The sequence below is a fragment of the Mesoplodon bidens genome (genome assembly GCF_964165515.1).
Source record: "Mesoplodon bidens genome assembly, chromosome: 8".
Taxonomy (NCBI): domain Eukaryota; kingdom Metazoa; phylum Chordata; class Mammalia; order Artiodactyla; family Ziphiidae; genus Mesoplodon; species Mesoplodon bidens.
Genome location: NC_138165.1, coordinates 7,263,320 through 7,281,726, shown reverse-complemented (window position 1 = coordinate 7,281,726; position 18,407 = coordinate 7,263,320). Strand labels below are relative to the sequence as shown.

Here is an 18,407-nt window from a genome sequence, read left to right as displayed (position 1 = left end):
GATTGATATGCACTGAGCAGTGGCAGAAAGGAGAGGGAGACACAGAGGACCAGGAGAGAACAGACTGCGGTGAGCTCAGAATGCTGATGACAAGTGGGAACTCTGAAACCTTGGCCACCAGGAAAGCCAGGCTCTGAACCGCTAGGGGGATAAGTGCTGCTGCAATGTTTTCCTCTCCATCAGTGCCTCAAAGCTTCTGTTCTCAGCCCTTGGGATCTGCTTTCTGGAATATTCAGATTTCCGTTTGGGAAGTTTGAAAAACTAATTCCTCAAATTCACACACTGAAATAAACCAGGCAGTGCTGGGTGAGCCTGGGCTGTGGTCCCTCCTCCAGGGACCAGGTCACTAACCAGGGCCCTGAGATCCCGTCTTCTGGGACCTTCCGCTACCCATCAGCCAGGCCAGGTCACCTCATCCATTTTTCATGAGTTGATGTCTGGTCTCTGGGCAAGGTGGTGTGCTCCTTGAGGGCAGCCTTTGTATCTTCCGCTTCTGGGCACCAAGTAGGAGTTCAGGGAGTCTGAGTTTGGGATTTGGGTGGGACAGGATGTGTCAGAGATGGACGTGGCAGCCGGGTTTGCCCTCCTCCCATGTCTGGCCACATTCCCTTGGTTTTTCAGGAAGAAAGGGAGACATAGGCATGAAAGGAGACATGGGGGTCATGGGACCCCCTGGAGCCCGGGGGAATAAAGGTGACTCAGGGATGCCCGGTTCCCCAGGTAGGAGTCTGCACAGTCAGGTCTGTTGTCCTGTGGGTATTCCCTTTTTGTCCGGTGGGCTGAGCTAGAGGGAAAAAATATCCTTAAAAGTCCTTCTGTATTTTAGGTGTGGCTGGAATTCCTGGACTCAAAGGAGATCAAGGTAAGAGTTGTGGGAATCAGCATCATTCCAGCTACTGCTGTCCCTGGGCAAAGTCAAGTTCAGGACCTGACTCTACTATGTCTTATTTCACTGTAGTGTTAACCCAGAGTCTCTGGAGTTTTGTAAAACCTGGCCTGGCCTAAGAGAAACAGAGCAGCTTTGGAGGGCAGGCCTAACTGATATTCTTTTTTAGAGCTTCATTCCACCCTGCCACCCAGGGGTATGAAGCAGGATGCTCACACCCAGAGTTCCTAGTAAGTCCATAAACCTCAAAGTCTGCAGCAGTGAATGGAAAAAATTAATAAATTGCTGAGACTGTAATTTTCCTCCCACTAATAGGGCTAGTTCAAGGCTTCTAGAGTTTAAGCTGCCCAGGGAACCTATGAGGTGTTAAGAGATACATGTGCCACTGCAGAGAAGAGGTGTGTTGAAGGGGTGGTCAGCCAGGTCCTCTGCCAACCACTCCCAGCCTTTCATTCATGACTTAACTTTCAGGACAACCCGGAGCCAAGGGTCTTCCAGGCTTTCCAGGAGCTGCGGGATCCCCGGGTGCCAAGGGTGAGCCTGGCAGCGCTGGTCCCACTGGGCCAATAGGTGAAGTCCTGGGTCCCGTGGTGGGCGTGGGGAGTGATGCTTGAAGATCCACCCAGCCCAGACCTTACACCCTCCATGGTATCTGTTGTCCAGGACCATCAGGGAGGCCCGGGAGTCCAGGAGCCGAAGGTGTGAAAGGAAGCAAGGGGGACACAGGTAACAGGGGGCGTGGGTAGGCGGGCAGGTGGAGTTGCTGGGTGTCAAGGATGGACAGAGAGGAGGACTACCTCCCAGCAGGCCCACCAGAAGCAGGCAGAGGGTCTCCTGTGTTCTGGCCCCTGACGCACCTGGATTAAAAAGGGCACTTTCCTCTGCCAGAACCCTTTGAGTCCAAGGCCCTGGGGCTGTCTTTCTCTGCCCAGAGTCCCTGAGAGGCTTTGAATGCCATGACCAAACCTCCACCGTCAAAGAAGAGAGCAGGGGGTGCCTTGGCCGCACTGTCTCCTGGCCTGCATTCCAGGGGTGCTTGTAGTGTGCTCTCTATCCCACTGACCTGCGGTGGGGTCCCAAGGGTCAGGGCTCTGGATTTGGACAACAGTTGTCGAGAAACCCTTCTTGCACATTCTCCCAGGGGGGCTCAGGCCAAGAGGAGTGACCCACAGTTACCCAACTCACAGAGACTAGCTCATAAACCATCATGCCAACCTAGTCAAGGTTATAAACTGTTAATGCCAATGTAGTCTAGGTTATAAACCATCATACCAGTGTGGTCTACTTTATAAAGAACTGTGTTTTTTCCAGTCACTAAGTAAGTCCAGGCACCTACGATGGTCTAGAAAGTCTGGTCCACTGTGTTAGGTGCTGGACCCCCATGATGCATAAGAGCTGGTTCCTGCCTTCAGATGTGCAGGCTGGTGCAGGAGATAGGTAGATGGACTGTTGCCAGATGGTGTCAGGCACACTGTTCTGTGGGTTTTGCATGGAGAAGTGCCACATGCCATTTAGAAAGCCAGGTGCAGGCCAGGAGGTATTGTGGCCAGTGCAGGGTTGTGAGAAAGGGCTGTGTATCTTCCAAGGATGTCTGTGGACAGTCACTGCCAGAGCAGAAGGTCATACTTGAGTTAGACAACCCGGATGCCTTCACCCCAGAGCCACATTAGAGACCTACGCCAGGGGCAAGCCCTCTCAGTTTTCATTGAACAAGTGGTCAACGGATTGATTTTTTTAAACAAATGGAACTTGACCCAAATCCTTCAAGTTCACAGTGGCCCCTGGTGGGGTTAGCAAAAGGTAGGCAGTGCAGGAGTGATGGAAGAGCTCGAGCTGGGTCTTGGAGGATGAGTCGAGCTGAGCCATGTGGGGAGAGGAAGGCAAGTCCAGAGAGAGGGAACCGAGCAGGTGAAGTCTTGGAGGGTGAGGGAGGGCTCTGTAGGTGTGTGTCCCTGGAGTCCAGGTCTAGGTTTTGGTAGAGGCTCAGGAGCTCTGGCCAGAGAGCTGAGCCATGCCACCTCCTGAGCCTTGGACTCTGGGCCTTCGACCTTTGGAGTTTCCCTGATGCTTGTCAGCAGCCCTGGCACAAGCAACTCCTATGTCCATGCCCTTCCAATCCATCCAGCCTGGGAGCTGATTTCCTTTTCACAGATGGTGGGTCAGTGCAGGCAGGGGCTGTGCTACCTGTAAATGCCCTGTAAATGCCACTTGAAGGCCACCAGCAAGTCTCGCCTTCCAGAAAGGTTCCATCTGGGTGTGGTGGTCAGGTGACCCCGATTAATTGTCTGCCTCTTTCTGATTTTATACTTTCATCTTCCCTGACTCCAGATCTTAGCGTGCCTGACTCTGAGGCTGTCTTACCACTGAGTTTTCTGCTTGGCTTCATGGAGATGTTGGCGCTTCTCCCTCAGTTATAAACTGGGAGCCCCGCCACCCGACCCCCCCGCCACCACTGCCAGACTAGTGATTCTTTTTTTTTTTTTTTTTTTTTGCTGTACGCGGGCCTCTCATTGCTGTGGCCTCTCCCGTTGCGGAGCACAGGCTCCGGACACACAGGCTCCGCGGCATGGCTCGCGGGCCCAGCCGCTGCGCGGCATGTGGGATCTTCCGGGATAGGGGCACGAACCCGTGTCCCCTGCATCGGCAGGCGGACTCTCAACCACTGCGCCACCAGGGAAGCCCCAGACTAGTGATTCTTGACTAAGAAAGAGTATGGGGGACAAAACATGATGTTACCCACAAGGGGCACTGCACCCACTCCCCAGGCCCCTGAGCCTGTGTCTCCCACTGAAGGGGGAGAATCTTGCCTGCACTCTGCGTCCTGGGAGGGTTTGCGTAGTAAGAGCAGCTCCTGACATGAGCATTTTCATGACAGCCCAAAGGAAAACACACTTTGGTTAGTGCTGCTTCACAGTAAGAGATGCAGCCAGGGTTGGAATCCAGGCCCGGCTGATGCAAAGCTTGAGGCCTCATCCATTATACTCTGTCATGCTGCCTTCCTCTGTGGGCAGCCTGAGCCCTCCCCCACCCCCATCAGGGCACTCGGATGAGTAGCACCGTCTCCCTGTACCCAAGTCCTGGAAGGATCAGAGCAGAAGCTGCAGCAGCTTCTTCCACTCTTAGAAGGAAACATGGAGCTCTCAGGCCCTGTTATGGCTCTTTGGTATTTACCTAAGATCCCACAGACACTTTTGGCCAACTGTCTGGGAATCACTTAACTCCATGATAGAGTCCCTGCGTATCTGGTGAGCACCTTTATGGGAACCTCCATCAATCAGGCCTAGTGGGAAATACCAACCAGGCAGATTCTAAGGGCTATTCCTTAATTCTGGCTGCCCAAGTAAACATGGTGAATTACATTTTCAGTTTGGGGCGTGTGATGATTACAACAAATTCCAAATTGCACATGTTTCCCGCTCAAACCCAAACGTTTGTCTTGATCAAGTAGCTGATGGTCTACATAGACATCTCAGGAGGGAATTCCCTTAGGACCGTAAACTGGCTAGCTGTAGCCAGGGCTGTATTTCATCTTGAAGTCATAGGTTAATGAACTTTTGGAAATGTCAGATTCTGAAGTGGGAGAAGGAAGGGTGGGTGGTGAGTGGGAGCCAGACCATCTCATCATGGAAGACAATGCAAACTTGTCAATGTCAAGATGTTGGTATTCCCCAAGCTAGAGGTACTGAGGTGTGGGTTCAATTTTGATTATATCAAGCCAGTTTTTCAAACTGATGTATTTCCCATTTTGTAAATAAAATCATTAATCTCACAGGAGACTATCTAGCAGTATGGGATGAAAACAGAGAAATTTGGGTGCCTTGGCTTAACCTAGGTAACAGCTAGATCTCCTTATTATGCATTAATTCCCAAAAGTAAGAGTTCTGTTTAGTACTAATGATGCCTCCAAGCCAGGCAGTGTGTTTGGGCCTTTCCTCCCGTGATCTTAGTTCATCCACACAGCTGAGTTTCATCATCCCTACCTTACAACTGAGGAAGCAAAGGCTCCCAGAAGGTAAAACCTTTCCTCAGGGTCTCACAGTTAATATACACTGAGTCCAGGAGTTAATCCCAAAGTCTGATTCCAAAATTGTGCTTTTCTAAATTTTGTTGTGTAGAATAACGTAGAGTATAGGACTCAGAGAAATCAGAATTGCCTGCACCTCTCACCCCACAGTAGATGGGTAAATCCTACCTTAGTCACCAAATCTTCTTGCTGCTGTGAACGCTCACTAATCACGCTCCAACCCGTTCTGGTGGAACGTTTCCCCACGTTCACACCCCTTGAGAAAGATTAAAGATAAAGATGGCGAAGAGGAGACTCCTTCCATTCTGTTGGGAAGATAGACTGCATAGTTTATTTAAGTAGGACATTATCGCCGAGAAGAACTTTCTGTAATGGTAGTTTCCTTCACCATTCATAAAACAGGGTTTTATCAAACCCCCCAAACTTAGTTTTTTCTAACCCTTGATCTTTCAAATGATTGCAGAATCATTTGACTTTGGGGAAAAAAAATTGCAAAAAAAAAAAAAATCCACAACAAAGCAAATTTTAGCTCTAAATCCTTTGGCCATTTTGAAAAGGAAAATTTGATTGGAAATCAGGAAGGGCTCACTTCAACGTGTGGTCATGGCATGTCTCTGTCTACCACCTCGCCTCATGAAATGAAGTTAGACGCAGCCAAAACACTGAAGCTCCAAAATACCAATCTGATCAAAATTTCTGCATCTCAACAACCTTCATGTCTAAAATATAACAAGAATCTGAATTTTCTATGTCCTTTTATGTTTCTCTTGAGGCAAAGCCAAAGTGCAAATAACTTGAAATCTAGTTTCTCATCTGTATTTTAAGATGCGTTTTACTTTAGAGATAAGTAACAAAGAATAATCCATAATAGCAATTAAGCCCTATATCATGAATATAATCTCTCAGTTGATTTCATTCCCCATGTCTAAGTATTGACTTAGTCCAAGAATGTATTAAATTCTACCAACTCATATTACTGAATTGTCACTTAGAGTTTTCCTCATTTTCCTCTAAGTTTCTTAGACACATCTGAAGAAGTCGACATGCGTCCCAATTTTGGGTCCCCTACCTTACTTCTTGTTATACAGCTTAATTTGTTAGGTATTAAATTAACCCAAAATTTGCCAGGCTGCACTTAGCCTGTAAGTTGGGATGGTATTTAAGGAAGTTTCCTAATGTACTGGAAATTTCTACTTTAAATCAGAGTGAGGAGGCCTGTGCATCACCTTGGACTTGCCAACTAGCTAGGTGATGATGGGTTGGTACATGACCTCCAGAGCCTTGGTTTCCTCCTCTGTGGAGTGTGGGAAGAGTTCTAGAATAATACCCAGGTCCCTGCCAATCTGCCAGCACTCTGGGTTTGAAACAGGCAATTTTCCCTTCAAGCAGGGACCTTCTAAGATTTTAGGCAGAGCAGCAGCTGAACCCAAAACAACAGGAAGGCATGTGCTTTCTAACTAAACTATTTTCTTGGGGGGAAATTGTTTCTATAAATAAGCACCTTGCAAATAAGTATTTTGAGCCCTTTCGGCGTGATGAGTCTGTGACCCCCAGGGAATCCCAGTTTGCTTGTGGTTAAGCGGACAAACCCAGCATTCATTCCCTTCCAGTGTAGGTTTACAACATGAACTTCTAAATTCTATTTTTCAGCCATTTCTCCGTCTCCCTGATCCAATCAGGATGCCGCCTTGATTTATAGTGAAGTCATTACTGGTCCCTGGATCCATGTATAGCCACTCAGCGAGCACCTCTCAGAGTCTAGTCCTGGAGAGAAATCACACCCCCCAAAATCACACAAAACTCAATTCCAGTTTCCTTGCCTTGAAGAGGGGAGTTTTAAAGACATAAACCTACACCTATTATACACATCTCAGAGGGCATTTTATCAAGGGCCAGTGGGTTACGGGAGGGCTCAGACAGGGGAGGGGCCGTGAGCTCCTCAGAGATTCGAAGGCTGCTTGGAGGACGCGGGCTGTCAGCTGGTCCCTGAAGACTGAGTGAGGGCAGTGGTTACTCAAACCATGGTCCCTGGACCAGCAGCATCAGAAAGACCCAGAAACCTGTTAAAAATGCAGCGTCTCAGATTCCCAGCCTAGATGCAGTGAATCAGGAACCCCGGGGCAGGGGGGGTGCTTAGCAAGTTGTTTTTAACAAACCCTGTGCTGGTGATTCTGACGCTCACTCTAGTTGGACAACTTATTTAGGAGTCAGGGATGGCCTAAGGCCACTGGGAGTCTTTGGGACGAGGTGGAGAGCCCACGTGAAACTCCAGGAAGTAGTGAGCTGGCAGGCTGGTGGAACGCAGGCAGCCGCAGTGACCAGTGGGAGGCCAACCCTGCGTCCTAACCCCAACGTCACCACTCCCTCCCTGTGTGACGTGGGATAAATCACCTAGCGTCTCTGAGTGTGGACTTCCTCCTCTGTAAAGAGGGAAATGGCACGACCTCGCTGGGAAGCTGAGAGATGTATGTGAAGCTCCTGGTGTGGTGCCTAGTGCAGGGCAGGCAGCAGCCGAGGTTGAGTCCCCAAGAGGTGGGGGGCTGCGAGGGAGGGTGTGAGAAATGAGGTGGAAGGGTCAGGCCTTGGGGACCATGGCCCTAGTGAACAGGGGCTTCCCTAGGGCTCCTGTCCATATAGGACATTTGTTGTTCGGTGCTCTGGAGGCTTCTTCGGTGGCGGAGAGGCAAGAAGGAGATATCACAGTGTGAGGTGCCCCTCAAACTTGGGTCTCGGGACAGGCTCTTAAGGTAGAGATCTGTGCAATATGGCAGCCTTTAGGATGTGACACAGAGGGTCAAGAGTCTAGATATGAACCGTTTTTCTAGTTAATAACCAAAAACATGTTTCTGAATGTGGTTTCTCCTTCCTCATCTTGACACCTGCAATTCAGGTGCAGGTAAGCAGAGAGGACACATCTACTGCCCGTGCTGGGCCACCTGAGGTCAACAGCAAACATCTGGGGTGGGGGGTGTTGCTGGGCAGCAAGCCTGGAGCTCCTGCGGGAGCTTCGACCCCAGTGTCCCAGGCGCTCTCCACTGGAGGAGACACAGACACGTGCCGACGGGGTCCCAGGGTCCTTGTGGCACCGCTTGTCAGACACGAGGTTTAGTACTTGACACAGACAACTTCATTTCAGTCCGACAACCACCCCGAGGCAGCCAGAGGCTCCGAGGAGAAAGGTGAGGCTAAGGGAGAGGGAGCCTGGCTCAAGGTCACAGAGGCAGGCGCGAGCCCAGGCTTTCTCTGACTCTGGCCCCTGTGCAGCCTTGGGAGGAAGTGCGTCAGCCACGGGCGAGACCAGAGAAGGCTTCAGAGTCAGCAACATCTAGCATCTTAGCAGCTTTCACAGCCTTGATCCCGTTCCCCAGGGGACCAAAGCGGTGAGGCTTTCCAAACCGAGGGACCGGAGTGGGCACAGCTGGCGCAGGGTGAGCTGGAGCCTGTCTGCCAGGGCCAGCCTCGAAGGTCCCTCCAGCTTTTAGAAGACACTCTCTGAGCCTCACTCTGGTCCTCATCTCAAAGATGAGGGGCAGAACTAGTTGCCCTCTCAGATCTTTCCAGGGCTGCCCGCCTCCCTTGGTGCCCAGGCTTGCAGCAGCAGCTCCTAGCTCCTCGGCCCTCGGGCCGTCCTCCCCAGGCAGCGCCCGGCCTCAGACGAGCCCTCTGAAAGGCTGCCAGGAGCCAGGACTCCTTGCTCATTATTCCAAGAAGGGATCCTGAAGAGGCCTACCAGGCCCCTCGCCGGCCCTCCACTGACCAGCACACAGTAGGTGCTCAGGAAAGCCAGGAACTGAAGTGGAAGGCAGGAACTTCCCCCAGGCAATTGGCAATGAGGGTAACTGAGTTCCTTGTGGTCTCTAGTGATCATCAAATGGGTGGGTTCTTGGTTAAGACTGAGCTGGCGTGGTGGGAGGGATACCAGTCAAGAGCATGGTGAGAGTGCATTCCCACTGGTACCCTCTAGTAACTGTTACTTCATGGTCAATAATGAGCTTTAATTTCCCCAACTTTGTGTAACTGTCTTGGAGAGTCCTGTTTCTCTGAAATAAAATCAATATTTGCACTTAAAATTGAGAGACCATGGAGTTACTAAACCAATAAATTATTATCCCACAATAAATGATGACCCAGCATGGTGCGGGGGATAGTGGGTCTTCCATGTAAGTTAGTGAAAAAAGAGATGAATGTGAAGAAGGAAGAAAGAAAGGAAGGGAGGAAGGAAGCAACTTTCACATTAGAACTACAAATAGGATCATCCCCAATGACTGCAGTGCTTATTTTTCCATTTTCTGGACGTGAGACCCTTTAGCTATATAAATGTTTAGCTACACTGGGGGCCACAATGAAATAAAGCAATAAACCCTATGGAATATCTACTGAGGGTGAGGGCCCCCCAAAGCTCCTAGTGGCCACTGAGTCTCCTTCGCAGTCTTTTACAAATAAAAATAACTTTATTTTCAAATTATCTCTCAATTCTTTTTCAATAAAATGCAGCAGAAAGGAATGGGATTGAATTTAGACACCAAGTCAGGTTATTTCTGGACAAGGAAGGCCAGCCACTGAGTCCGGGGTCTGTCCATCTAACCTAGACTTTCATCCAATACATTTCTATTTCACCCCAACACACGTCCCCATTTATCTGCAGTCTGTCTACTTTTATGCTCTGCTAAAGAGGCTTTAAACAATCGTGGAGAACCAATGTACCTTTCCTTCTGCATTAATCAGACAGAAGGTAGAGGTTGTCTAAGATTAAAAGCGTCTAATATCTAAGTTTTATTATCTTCTCCCCTTTTTTGTATTTTGATCTTAGGACTTCAAGGACAGCAAGGAACAAAAGGAGAATCAGGAGCTCCAGGTAAAGTGCCAGCTTCATTTTCATTTCTCACAGTGATGACTGGAAGAGCTCGTGCTCCAAGGGTGGGTCTTGTCGACCCTGAAATCACGGCGGTAACCTCAGTAACCTTTCCCCAGAGTGTCTCCGCCTCCAGGGCTCTATCGCTCCAGCCTCAGACTCTTTGGGTGACAAACCTGGGGAAGGGGTGTAGAGATAAGGGTGGGGGCAGAGGGGGTGGAGGGTAAAGAAGGCCAGGAGAACTGCCCCTGGTGGTGGCCTCAGGCCACGCAGCCGCCGAGGAGCTGGGCGACCTTCCTCTCCAGTTGCCAGGTGGGTTGCGTGGCCTCTATCTGCCTGTCCACATCTGCTTCGGTCCATCTCCCTCTATCCTTTGGCCCTCAAGGCGCCCCCCTCTCCCTGTTGCTTCTCACAGGACTATCATCACGGTCCTTGTTGGCCTCCGCCTTAGCTAGTGGTTGGTCACTGCGCCCCGCCCACGGCATTTCTAGTCTTCTCGCCAGCCCTACCCTGAGAAGCCAAAACGACACTCTTCAGACACATTTCCTGAGCAGTCTTTCTTCCACCTGAGCTGGATATTCTATCCCTATTCTAACTTACTGAAGGAGAAGTTGAATCCTAGAAATGTTCCAGCAAATTATCCCAGAATGGCTAGAACGTCCACACAATGATGCCGTCCAATGAGGACCAACAGCCTTGGAATACTGTGGGCGATTTTCACCCGCTCATCCTCAACCAGAGTTTACACAGGAGCCGGGGGATCAGGGCAGCGCCCTGCCCACACGGGCTGAACATTCGAACAGCCCATTGATGGGGGGAGGGGGGAACCTGATGGTTTAGGACAACTCATGCACCAAACACCAAGGCCCTTGGTCCCCCTTGGAAAGCAGAGCGTCTGACGGAGGTGGTCTCTCTCCTCCGCAGGCCCTGCAGGCGTGAAGGGAGACAAGGGAAGCCCAGGCCTGGTCGGCCTCAAGGGGGCACCTGGACCAGGCGGCCGAAAGGGAGAGCCCGGGGCGAAAGGTAAGGCCTCAGTTTCTGATGCGAGGTTTCTAAGGAGAGACCTGTCATAAGGTGCTGGGAGTTTTCACAACCAGAAGGGTAGAGGTTTAGTGGTTCTGTGGCCAAGTCCTGTGCTGGGATCGCCCTCAGCGCTGAGCTTACAGAGGTGAATAAGGCACGGCCGGCCACTCCGAGTGGCAGGCCGGTGACCACGTGCTGGCACCACACCCAGTCAGGCCCTGGACCACACAGTCTCCGTGACTGATGGCAGGAGAGACTTCCAACTCCATGCCTCTGGAATGTTCCACTCTAATAGAGCTTAAATCCTTCCTGCTGTGGCTCAGGCCCATTTCTTCTTCTTTTTTTTTTTTTTTTTTTTTTTTTTTTTGCGGTACGCGGGCCTCTCACTGCTGTAGCCTCTCCCGTTGCGGAGCACAGGCTCCGGACGCGCAGGCTCAGCGGCCATGGCTCACGGGCCCAGCCGCTCCGCAGCATGTGGGATCTTCCCGGACCGGGGCACGAACCCGTGTCCCCTGCATCGGCAGGCGGACTCCCAAGCACCGCGCCACCAGGGAAGCCCCAGGCCCATTTCTTCTTGCTCACCCATGGGAGCCCACAGCACATCCAGTCCCCATGATGCCAGGTGGCTGGCAAAGCTGAAGGAGGGAGTCTGACCCTCACCCCTCCACCCTCCTGCCCGCCCCTCCTCCCCACTGCTGGCAAAGGAGGGCAAGGGGGTCCTGGCTTGGTTTCCTTTGAACTGTGTGGTTTTTCTCCTCATGATAGGATCTTCTGGGCCACAAGGAGCAAAGGGAGAAAAAGGTCAAAAAGGTAATTGCTATTTCTGTTCTCTTTAATGTGTGTTTCGGAGGTTACTCTGTACTTGAAAATGTAGGTGTGCCAGGGGGAGAGGCCTTGGTTCTCAGAGAGATTTGGGGGGAAAGCTAAGGGCTTGTCCCTTGAGTAAGCCTGCCCGTGGCACAGAGCCACAGATAACACCTTCCTCCCTCCCTCCCTTCTTTCTTCCCCCTTTTTTATCGACAACACAAGGCTAAACAGGGTGGGCTGGATTTGCAAGGCCAGCTGCAGAGGGACCTGTCCCCATGGCCTCGCACCTGCAGGCCCAGGTTCACAGAGGCCGCTGGTTGTGCTGGTGCCAGAACGTGGGATCTTCCCAGCTGTGGCGGCAGCCAAGCAGGAGGCTTCTTTTCCCTAACTATAGGACTTCCAGAAATGAAAAAGCAGAGCCGGCATTCACACAAAGCCCTGGGCTGCTTCCCTCACCTCTCCACGTGTGTTTTGTCATCCAGGCGAATCCATGGTGTCCGTCCGGATTGTTGGCTCTAGGAACCGAGGCCGGGCTGAAATTTACTATAATGGTGCCTGGGGGACAATTTGCGATGACGATTGGGACAATTCAGATGCCACTGTCTTTTGCCGCATGCTGGGTTACTCTTCGGGAACTGCCGTTTTCAATGTGGGAGCTGGTAAGTGAATCGATCCTCAACCAGGAGCCTCTGTCCTTGAGGTGCTGATGTGGGCTTTCTCTCCCTGGTAGGGTGTTGGCAACCATTGGTTGCAAGTGACTCAGCTTGGTTGGGCTAAAAGAAAAGGATTGGTTCAAGCAACTGAAAAGTTCTGCAGCCCAGGGCCCCAGCTTACATCCTTCAGACTTGGCAGCCCCAGGAGAAAGAAGGCTCTCTTCCCCAAAGGGACAGCAAAGGCTTGTTTGAGTTGCTGTCTGTCCAGCCCTAAAGCCAGAATGCCATGTGTCGGAGGGTGTTTGTGAGGGACACTCTCTGGACAGCTGAGGGGCTGGAGCTGGGAGAACAGAGAAGGATGCAGGGCAGGCAAGCCCAGTGGTCATCCCAGCTCTCTGGAACCTGAAGGTCTATCTAGGTGGCCCAAGCTTGATCATCTTCAAGAAGAAGGTGTGAAGGGAAGAGAAATGAGTCAGAGCAGGGACCTCCTAAAATCCGTTTTGGAAAGATGTCCTGGAGTGCTAGAGACTCAGCTATGTCTTGCAGCAAAAGGTTTAGACTTTCAACAAAAGAGTTAAGCCCCAGGCCTGAGACCATTTCTGAGCTGATCTGGCAGGGACACTAGGCCCGTTTCCCCTGCCCCCACCCCAAAATGTTCTCTGCCCTTACCCCTGCCCCCAACCCCACCAAAATGCATACCTACTTTTCAATCTGAGTCTAGTTGGAGTCTAGTTGGATTACAAAACTCCTTTAAGATACACATTTTCCTCAAACAGATTAAGCCTCCATAGACGGTCACACTGTCGTGTAAATTATGGAAATCAAATAATCCAGTAATTCCTCTGAGCTCCTGATCTGAAATCAATTCTATCAGAAGCAAGGGGGTTTGAGGAAGGTGTGCTTTAGACCACGTGAATGGCCTGGTTCCAAAGGCAGTTAAGGAAGAGACAAACCCTAGAGATCCCTAGGAGATTTCAAATCATGCTTGGGCTACATCTTAAATACTCGGATGAGACTTTTGTCAAAGGGTAGAAAGCAGAACAGCGGCAGAGCCTCCGTAAGAGAGCAGACCCGCCGTCAGCACGGTGGGCCTGGGCACGTGTGGGAGAAGTTGGCAGTCTAGCTCCCCGTGGAAGCCCCTGAGGACAGACGGGCCACGCTGCTTGGACCCTAATCCCACGCTCCTCTCCCTCCTTGCTTTTGCTGTGTCCAGGCACTGGGACCATCTGGCTGGACAACGTTGCGTGTCAGGGGTCGGAATCGACCCTGTGGAGCTGTAGCAAGAACAGCTGGGGCTCTCACAACTGCAACCACAGTGAGGATGCGGGCGTGGACTGCAGCTGACCCCACCGGCTGTTCACTGCTCCACCCCCAAGGCGTCCACAGCCAAGACACTCAGCCCACGAAGGGAGGCCATGCTCCCCGAGGAGTTTCCTGAGGTGGCTGACCGCCTCTGAAGTGGGCTTGCTAATAAAGCTCAAAGCGCTACCTGGCACCTCCCTGCGCCGTGGCTGAAATCACTAGCTCGTCCCTCCTGCCCACTCCCTGCCCACAGCCTTTCACTGAGTCCTCATGTTCCCCACACCCCCATTCCCACGCACGGGGACAGTGGAATCTCAACTCAGAGCCGGGGAGGCTGAGGGTACAGGGGGTGCTGAAATGCAATGCCGAAAGTGAGGCTCACCTGTAGACAGAAGTAGTCATGACCAGCCTTTCAATCAATCCGATGTAGCATCTCTGCACAGCAGCGGGCACTCCCTCTAGCCCTGGAGCTGCTCGGCAGCAAATGAAGAGGCCGCAGGTAGCTGGCACCAGGTTGCCTGGAAAATAGGAAATGTACCATTAAGCATGAACATTTGTTCTCATTAGGATGGGAGCTGCATAAATGCAGGAACTTCTGTCTGTTTCATTCACCCCTGTAGGGACTCAGTAAAAATTTGTGAATGAACGACTGAATGAAACCAAGAAGGTAGAGCAGCTCACCCGCTCTGAGAAATCTGGCCTCCCTCGCCCTTTGCAGTCTTCCCCTGGGATACATATTCTCTGAGCGCAGTCACATGCTCTAGCCCTCTCCCTCCAGGTGTTGTAAATGGTTCAGGTAGATGTGAAATCCGGGAGAGTGGGATGCATCACCGTCCACCCTTGACCTGTAAGGAGGTCAGCCTCAGGGCGTTAGGAGACTTGCCCAGGGACACTTGTAAATGGTGGGGCGGTGGAAGGGCTGGGAGATGGAGTGGACACCTCAGGGCTTTCTGCCTCAAGAGCTCAACCAGCCACCCAGGACCCAATATGCACTTTCAGAGGCTGCAGCTGCACACTCAGCACCAAGGGCAGAGCCGCAGGGGGACGGGAGGGCTCTCTGGCCCTCGGCGGGGAGAGGGGCATGGGACGGGGGGTTGAAAGCTGGCTGTTTTCATTTGTCAGAAACCTCTATAATGATGCAGGTTTTCCTGGCACTTCGAGACAGGGGAGTGGTAGGCCAGTCAGGGAGGAAAGGGACATTTTAAGCCCTATCAGGGGCGCTGGGATATAATATTTTGCAAATGGTGACTAATGCGTCTTAGCAGCCTCCTTCTCTCTCCAATCTTATTGCCTGTTCCTTATCTCCCAACAAGTTTCCCACCCCCCCATTTCCCCACCCCCATAAAGGAAGGAAAGGGCAGGTACAGCCTGAAACAAAGATGTCATCTCGGGCTTCCCTAGTGGCGCAGTGGTTGAGTGTCTGCCTGCCGATGCAGGGGGCACAGGTTCGTGCCCAGGTCCGGGAAGATCCCACATGCCATGGAGCGGCTGGGCCCATGAACCATGGCCACTGAGCCTGCGCGTCCGGAGCCTGTGCTCCGCAACGGGAGAGGCCACAACAGTGAGAGGCCCGCGTAACGCAAAAAAAAAAAAAAGTCATCTCTCCCATCTGAACCTCAGAGCTGACTTCCTGAACCTCTTTAGAAAGAGGAGAGCCATGAAAATAGAGTTGAAAGCAGAAATCGTTTTCTAGTGTTTTCCATTTAGCTTATCAAAAGCCAAACCTGGCTGACTCGATTATAGTGTTTTAAGTGCAGGAGGTCTGAACAGAGCAATCAGGAAGGGAGGGTACCGTGAAAGCCCCCTGCCCCTCACAGGGGAAGGTGGGAAAGGAGACAAGGAGACAAAAATAGAGGAGGGTCCTCCCTGGAGCCTCAGGCCCAACTCTCCCACCTTCATCTCCTCTCCCAGGATCTGCGTCCTCCAAGAATGATGCACTGTGGGACTGGTTCCTGCCTGGGGGACCCCTTCCATCATCCTTAGGGATGTGTCGGTAGGCATGCTCTGTCTCTCTCTGTCTCTCTGTCTCTCTGTCTCTCTGTCTCTCTCTCTCTCTCTCTCTCTCTCACACACACACACACACACACACACACACACACATCTTTCCACAGGAACAAACAACAGTTTACAGGCACAGAAGAGAAAAAATCCTTGCAGAGAATGGACCATCCCCCACCCCCCCATCACAGCAAGGAAGCTGAGAGACACGGCCCAGCACACCCAACATTTGCCTTCCATGGCTTGGGTTTTCATCTCTTGGCTGTTGATTCCCCAACCTATACTTCCAGTGAAGACCTCTCTCCTGAGCTCTGGCCACCTGTATGTCCACCAAGTGCCTCCACACGGGTATCTCGAAGGTCAGGCAGCTAAAGCCTGTCCCCACCTCAGCCGATGGCTCCCTCCATCCAGGGTCCAAGACAGAAACTGAGTGTCAAATGCCATGCCTCCGCCAGGCACCAAGTCTCAGTCATTCTACCTCCCAAACCTCTCCATCTCTGCCACCAGGATGGTCCAGGCCCCAGCCCCAGCGGCCTGGGTGCCTGGAACTTCTCCTAATTAGTCTCTTGTATCCACAGTGCTCCACCAAACACCTATTCGTTCTGCAGGCAGCAGCCTGAGAGATCTTTAGAAATGATACAGCTCGCCATGCCACTCCCTGCCTGTAGCCTTCAGTGGCTCCCCATTCCCTTAGGCAGTGGGTCAAACTCACCATCACGGCTTCCAAGGATGTGTCCCTGACAATCTCACCTGGTCCTCCAGCAACCTTAATGTGTTGTTTCCCCTCGATCACATCCAGTCCTTTGTTCATGCAGTTTCTCTTATGCAATGTCTCTTACACCATAGACTCATGATAAATATTTTCTGACTGGCTCCCTGAATAAATGCATGACTGCCTGAACAAATGAAGGAATGCTAAACAGAACACTTAGCTTCTCGTATTGGGATTGCGTCATAGTCTTTCCTCAGATGGGAGGCTCATCCTGTTGTGCCTGTACTCTAATTTTTGTGACTAAAGACCCCTGCATCCCCACCCACTAAACAGGTTCCCCCATACAGAGGAATGGTTTTCTCCAGAGGCAAATCTAATCTGAGGCCTTTTACAAGATTAGCTTTCAAAACAAAATCATGGGGTCCAACTTTTACAAGGTGTATTGTAAAGTTTAAAAGTTCTTATCGGGCTTCCCTGGTGGCGCAGTGGTTGAGAGTCCGCCTGCCGATGCAGGGGACACAGGTTCGTGCCCCGGTCCTCCGCGGCTGGGCCAGTGAGCCACAGCCGCTGAGCCTGTGCGTCTGGAGCCTGTGCTCCGCAACGGGAGAGGCCACAGCAGTGAGAGGCCCAAGTACCGCAAAAAAAAAAAAAAAAAGTTCTTATCTTCCTGCTGCCTAAGCATCACCACAAACAGGCTATGAGCACCAGCGCAGGTGACCAGGTGACCAGGTGCACCAGTGTGATAAGCTGGGCCCTGCCACAAATTCCCCTTCCTCCCTTCCTGTCGCTGTGACCTAATGACATTCAAACGCACCAATGAAATCCCCTCGCACTGTTGGATTGTGTACCCCACCCAACCCCCCGACAAAGGCCCTCACCCCCGGGTTCTCACCCTTTCCCAGCTCCTTGCCTGCGTGGCTGGCCCACCCCCTTGGTGCTCCCTGTGGGTGGCTCCCTCTCAGCCTGCAGTGACTCTATCTCACTAGGACCTGTGAGTGTAATAGACTTTGTTTTCCCGCGCCCCTCCTGGGTCCCCTCTTGAGGCTGCACCTGACCGACCAACCCCTAAAAGGACACAGCACACCAGGGCATCACATGATACAGGCGGGATCATTCGCATCTCATACATAAGCAAATTGAGTCACTGAGAGCTTCAGTACCGGGGTACGCTGGTCCCAGCGCACCACCTTCCTATTCACGTTGCCTCTGCGACGTGACCACAGCTCTTCTCAACAGGAACCAAGGCTGCTACCGCTCCACTCCCTCGCTTGGAATTCCTGCCACGATATGAAACCAAGCCCAGGCTAAGCTGCTGGGGGAGGAGTGCACATGCGAAGCAGGACCCAGGTACCCCAGCAGAGGCCATCCTCTGCGAGCCAGCCAACAGCTGGCCCCAGCCACGTTAGCGAGCCCAGCAGAGACTGGTCAAGCCCGTATCAGAAGGACTCACTGCCCAAGTGACCCATAAACTCATGAGTAATCACAGATGGTTGCAACGGAAAGACACTAGGTTTGGGGGTGGTTTGTTATGCAGCGATAATGGCTAAATAAAACTATCCACAGCCAGTGAGAAGTAGAGGGGGATTCACAGAGCCCAGAGAGTTGCTGCCTGCACTTCCGCCTGGTGGGTCCTCTGCTAAGCTCTCAGGCCGAGCAAAGCTGAGGAAGTCCCTTCAGAACCACAGAGACCACAGAAAGTAGCCGCAGTGTGTGGCACGCTGGTGCTGTGGCTGATCGGCGGCTGACGGTGGGACTGAAGAGGAACTGGGTAAAATTAGCAGGAGCGGATCCTCAACGGTCAGAGAACAGGCTGGGCGGCCAGGGCCGCCATATGTTGGGCATGACCTCTGTGTGACACTACCGTCCACTTGAAATAACTCTCCTCCCTCCTGCTTCCCTTTCCTGGGGACTCTGTGCCCTGTCTGAGGCCGGCAGCACAGACACCAGCACTGAGCATACTGGCTGGGCACAATGGAGACGGCAGGGTCCTCTGGGTGCAAGACTCCCATCATTTCCCCGCCTGGCAGGGAGAGCACAGAGAGTTTCCCAGCATCCAGCTGGACAGGGGCAGCTCGGAACTGAGGTTCTGGAGCCAGACCGCCTGGGTTAGGATCTGGTACTGCCACGTAGCAGGCCTTTACCTGCACAGT

At 52.1% G+C, this 18,407-nt stretch overlaps 1 protein-coding gene across 1 annotated transcript in view; it reads left to right on the top strand.

The window, feature by feature from the left end:
* The window catches only part of MARCO (macrophage receptor with collagenous structure), a gene marked incomplete at its 5' end in the record, with an annotated part of 33,288 nt that extends 19,548 nt beyond the window's left edge, over positions 1-13,740 (top strand). The window contains 9 exon segments of the mRNA XM_081242969.1: positions 622-720; positions 827-862; positions 1,358-1,456; positions 1,550-1,612; positions 9,721-9,765; positions 10,687-10,785; positions 11,551-11,595; positions 12,075-12,251; positions 13,459-13,740. Of these exon segments, the coding sequence (XP_081099095.1) occupies positions 622-720; positions 827-862; positions 1,358-1,456; positions 1,550-1,612; positions 9,721-9,765; positions 10,687-10,785; positions 11,551-11,595; positions 12,075-12,251; positions 13,459-13,589 (794 nt within the window). The 3' untranslated portion in view covers positions 13,590-13,740.
* Between the last annotated feature and the right edge of the window lie 4,667 nt (positions 13,741-18,407).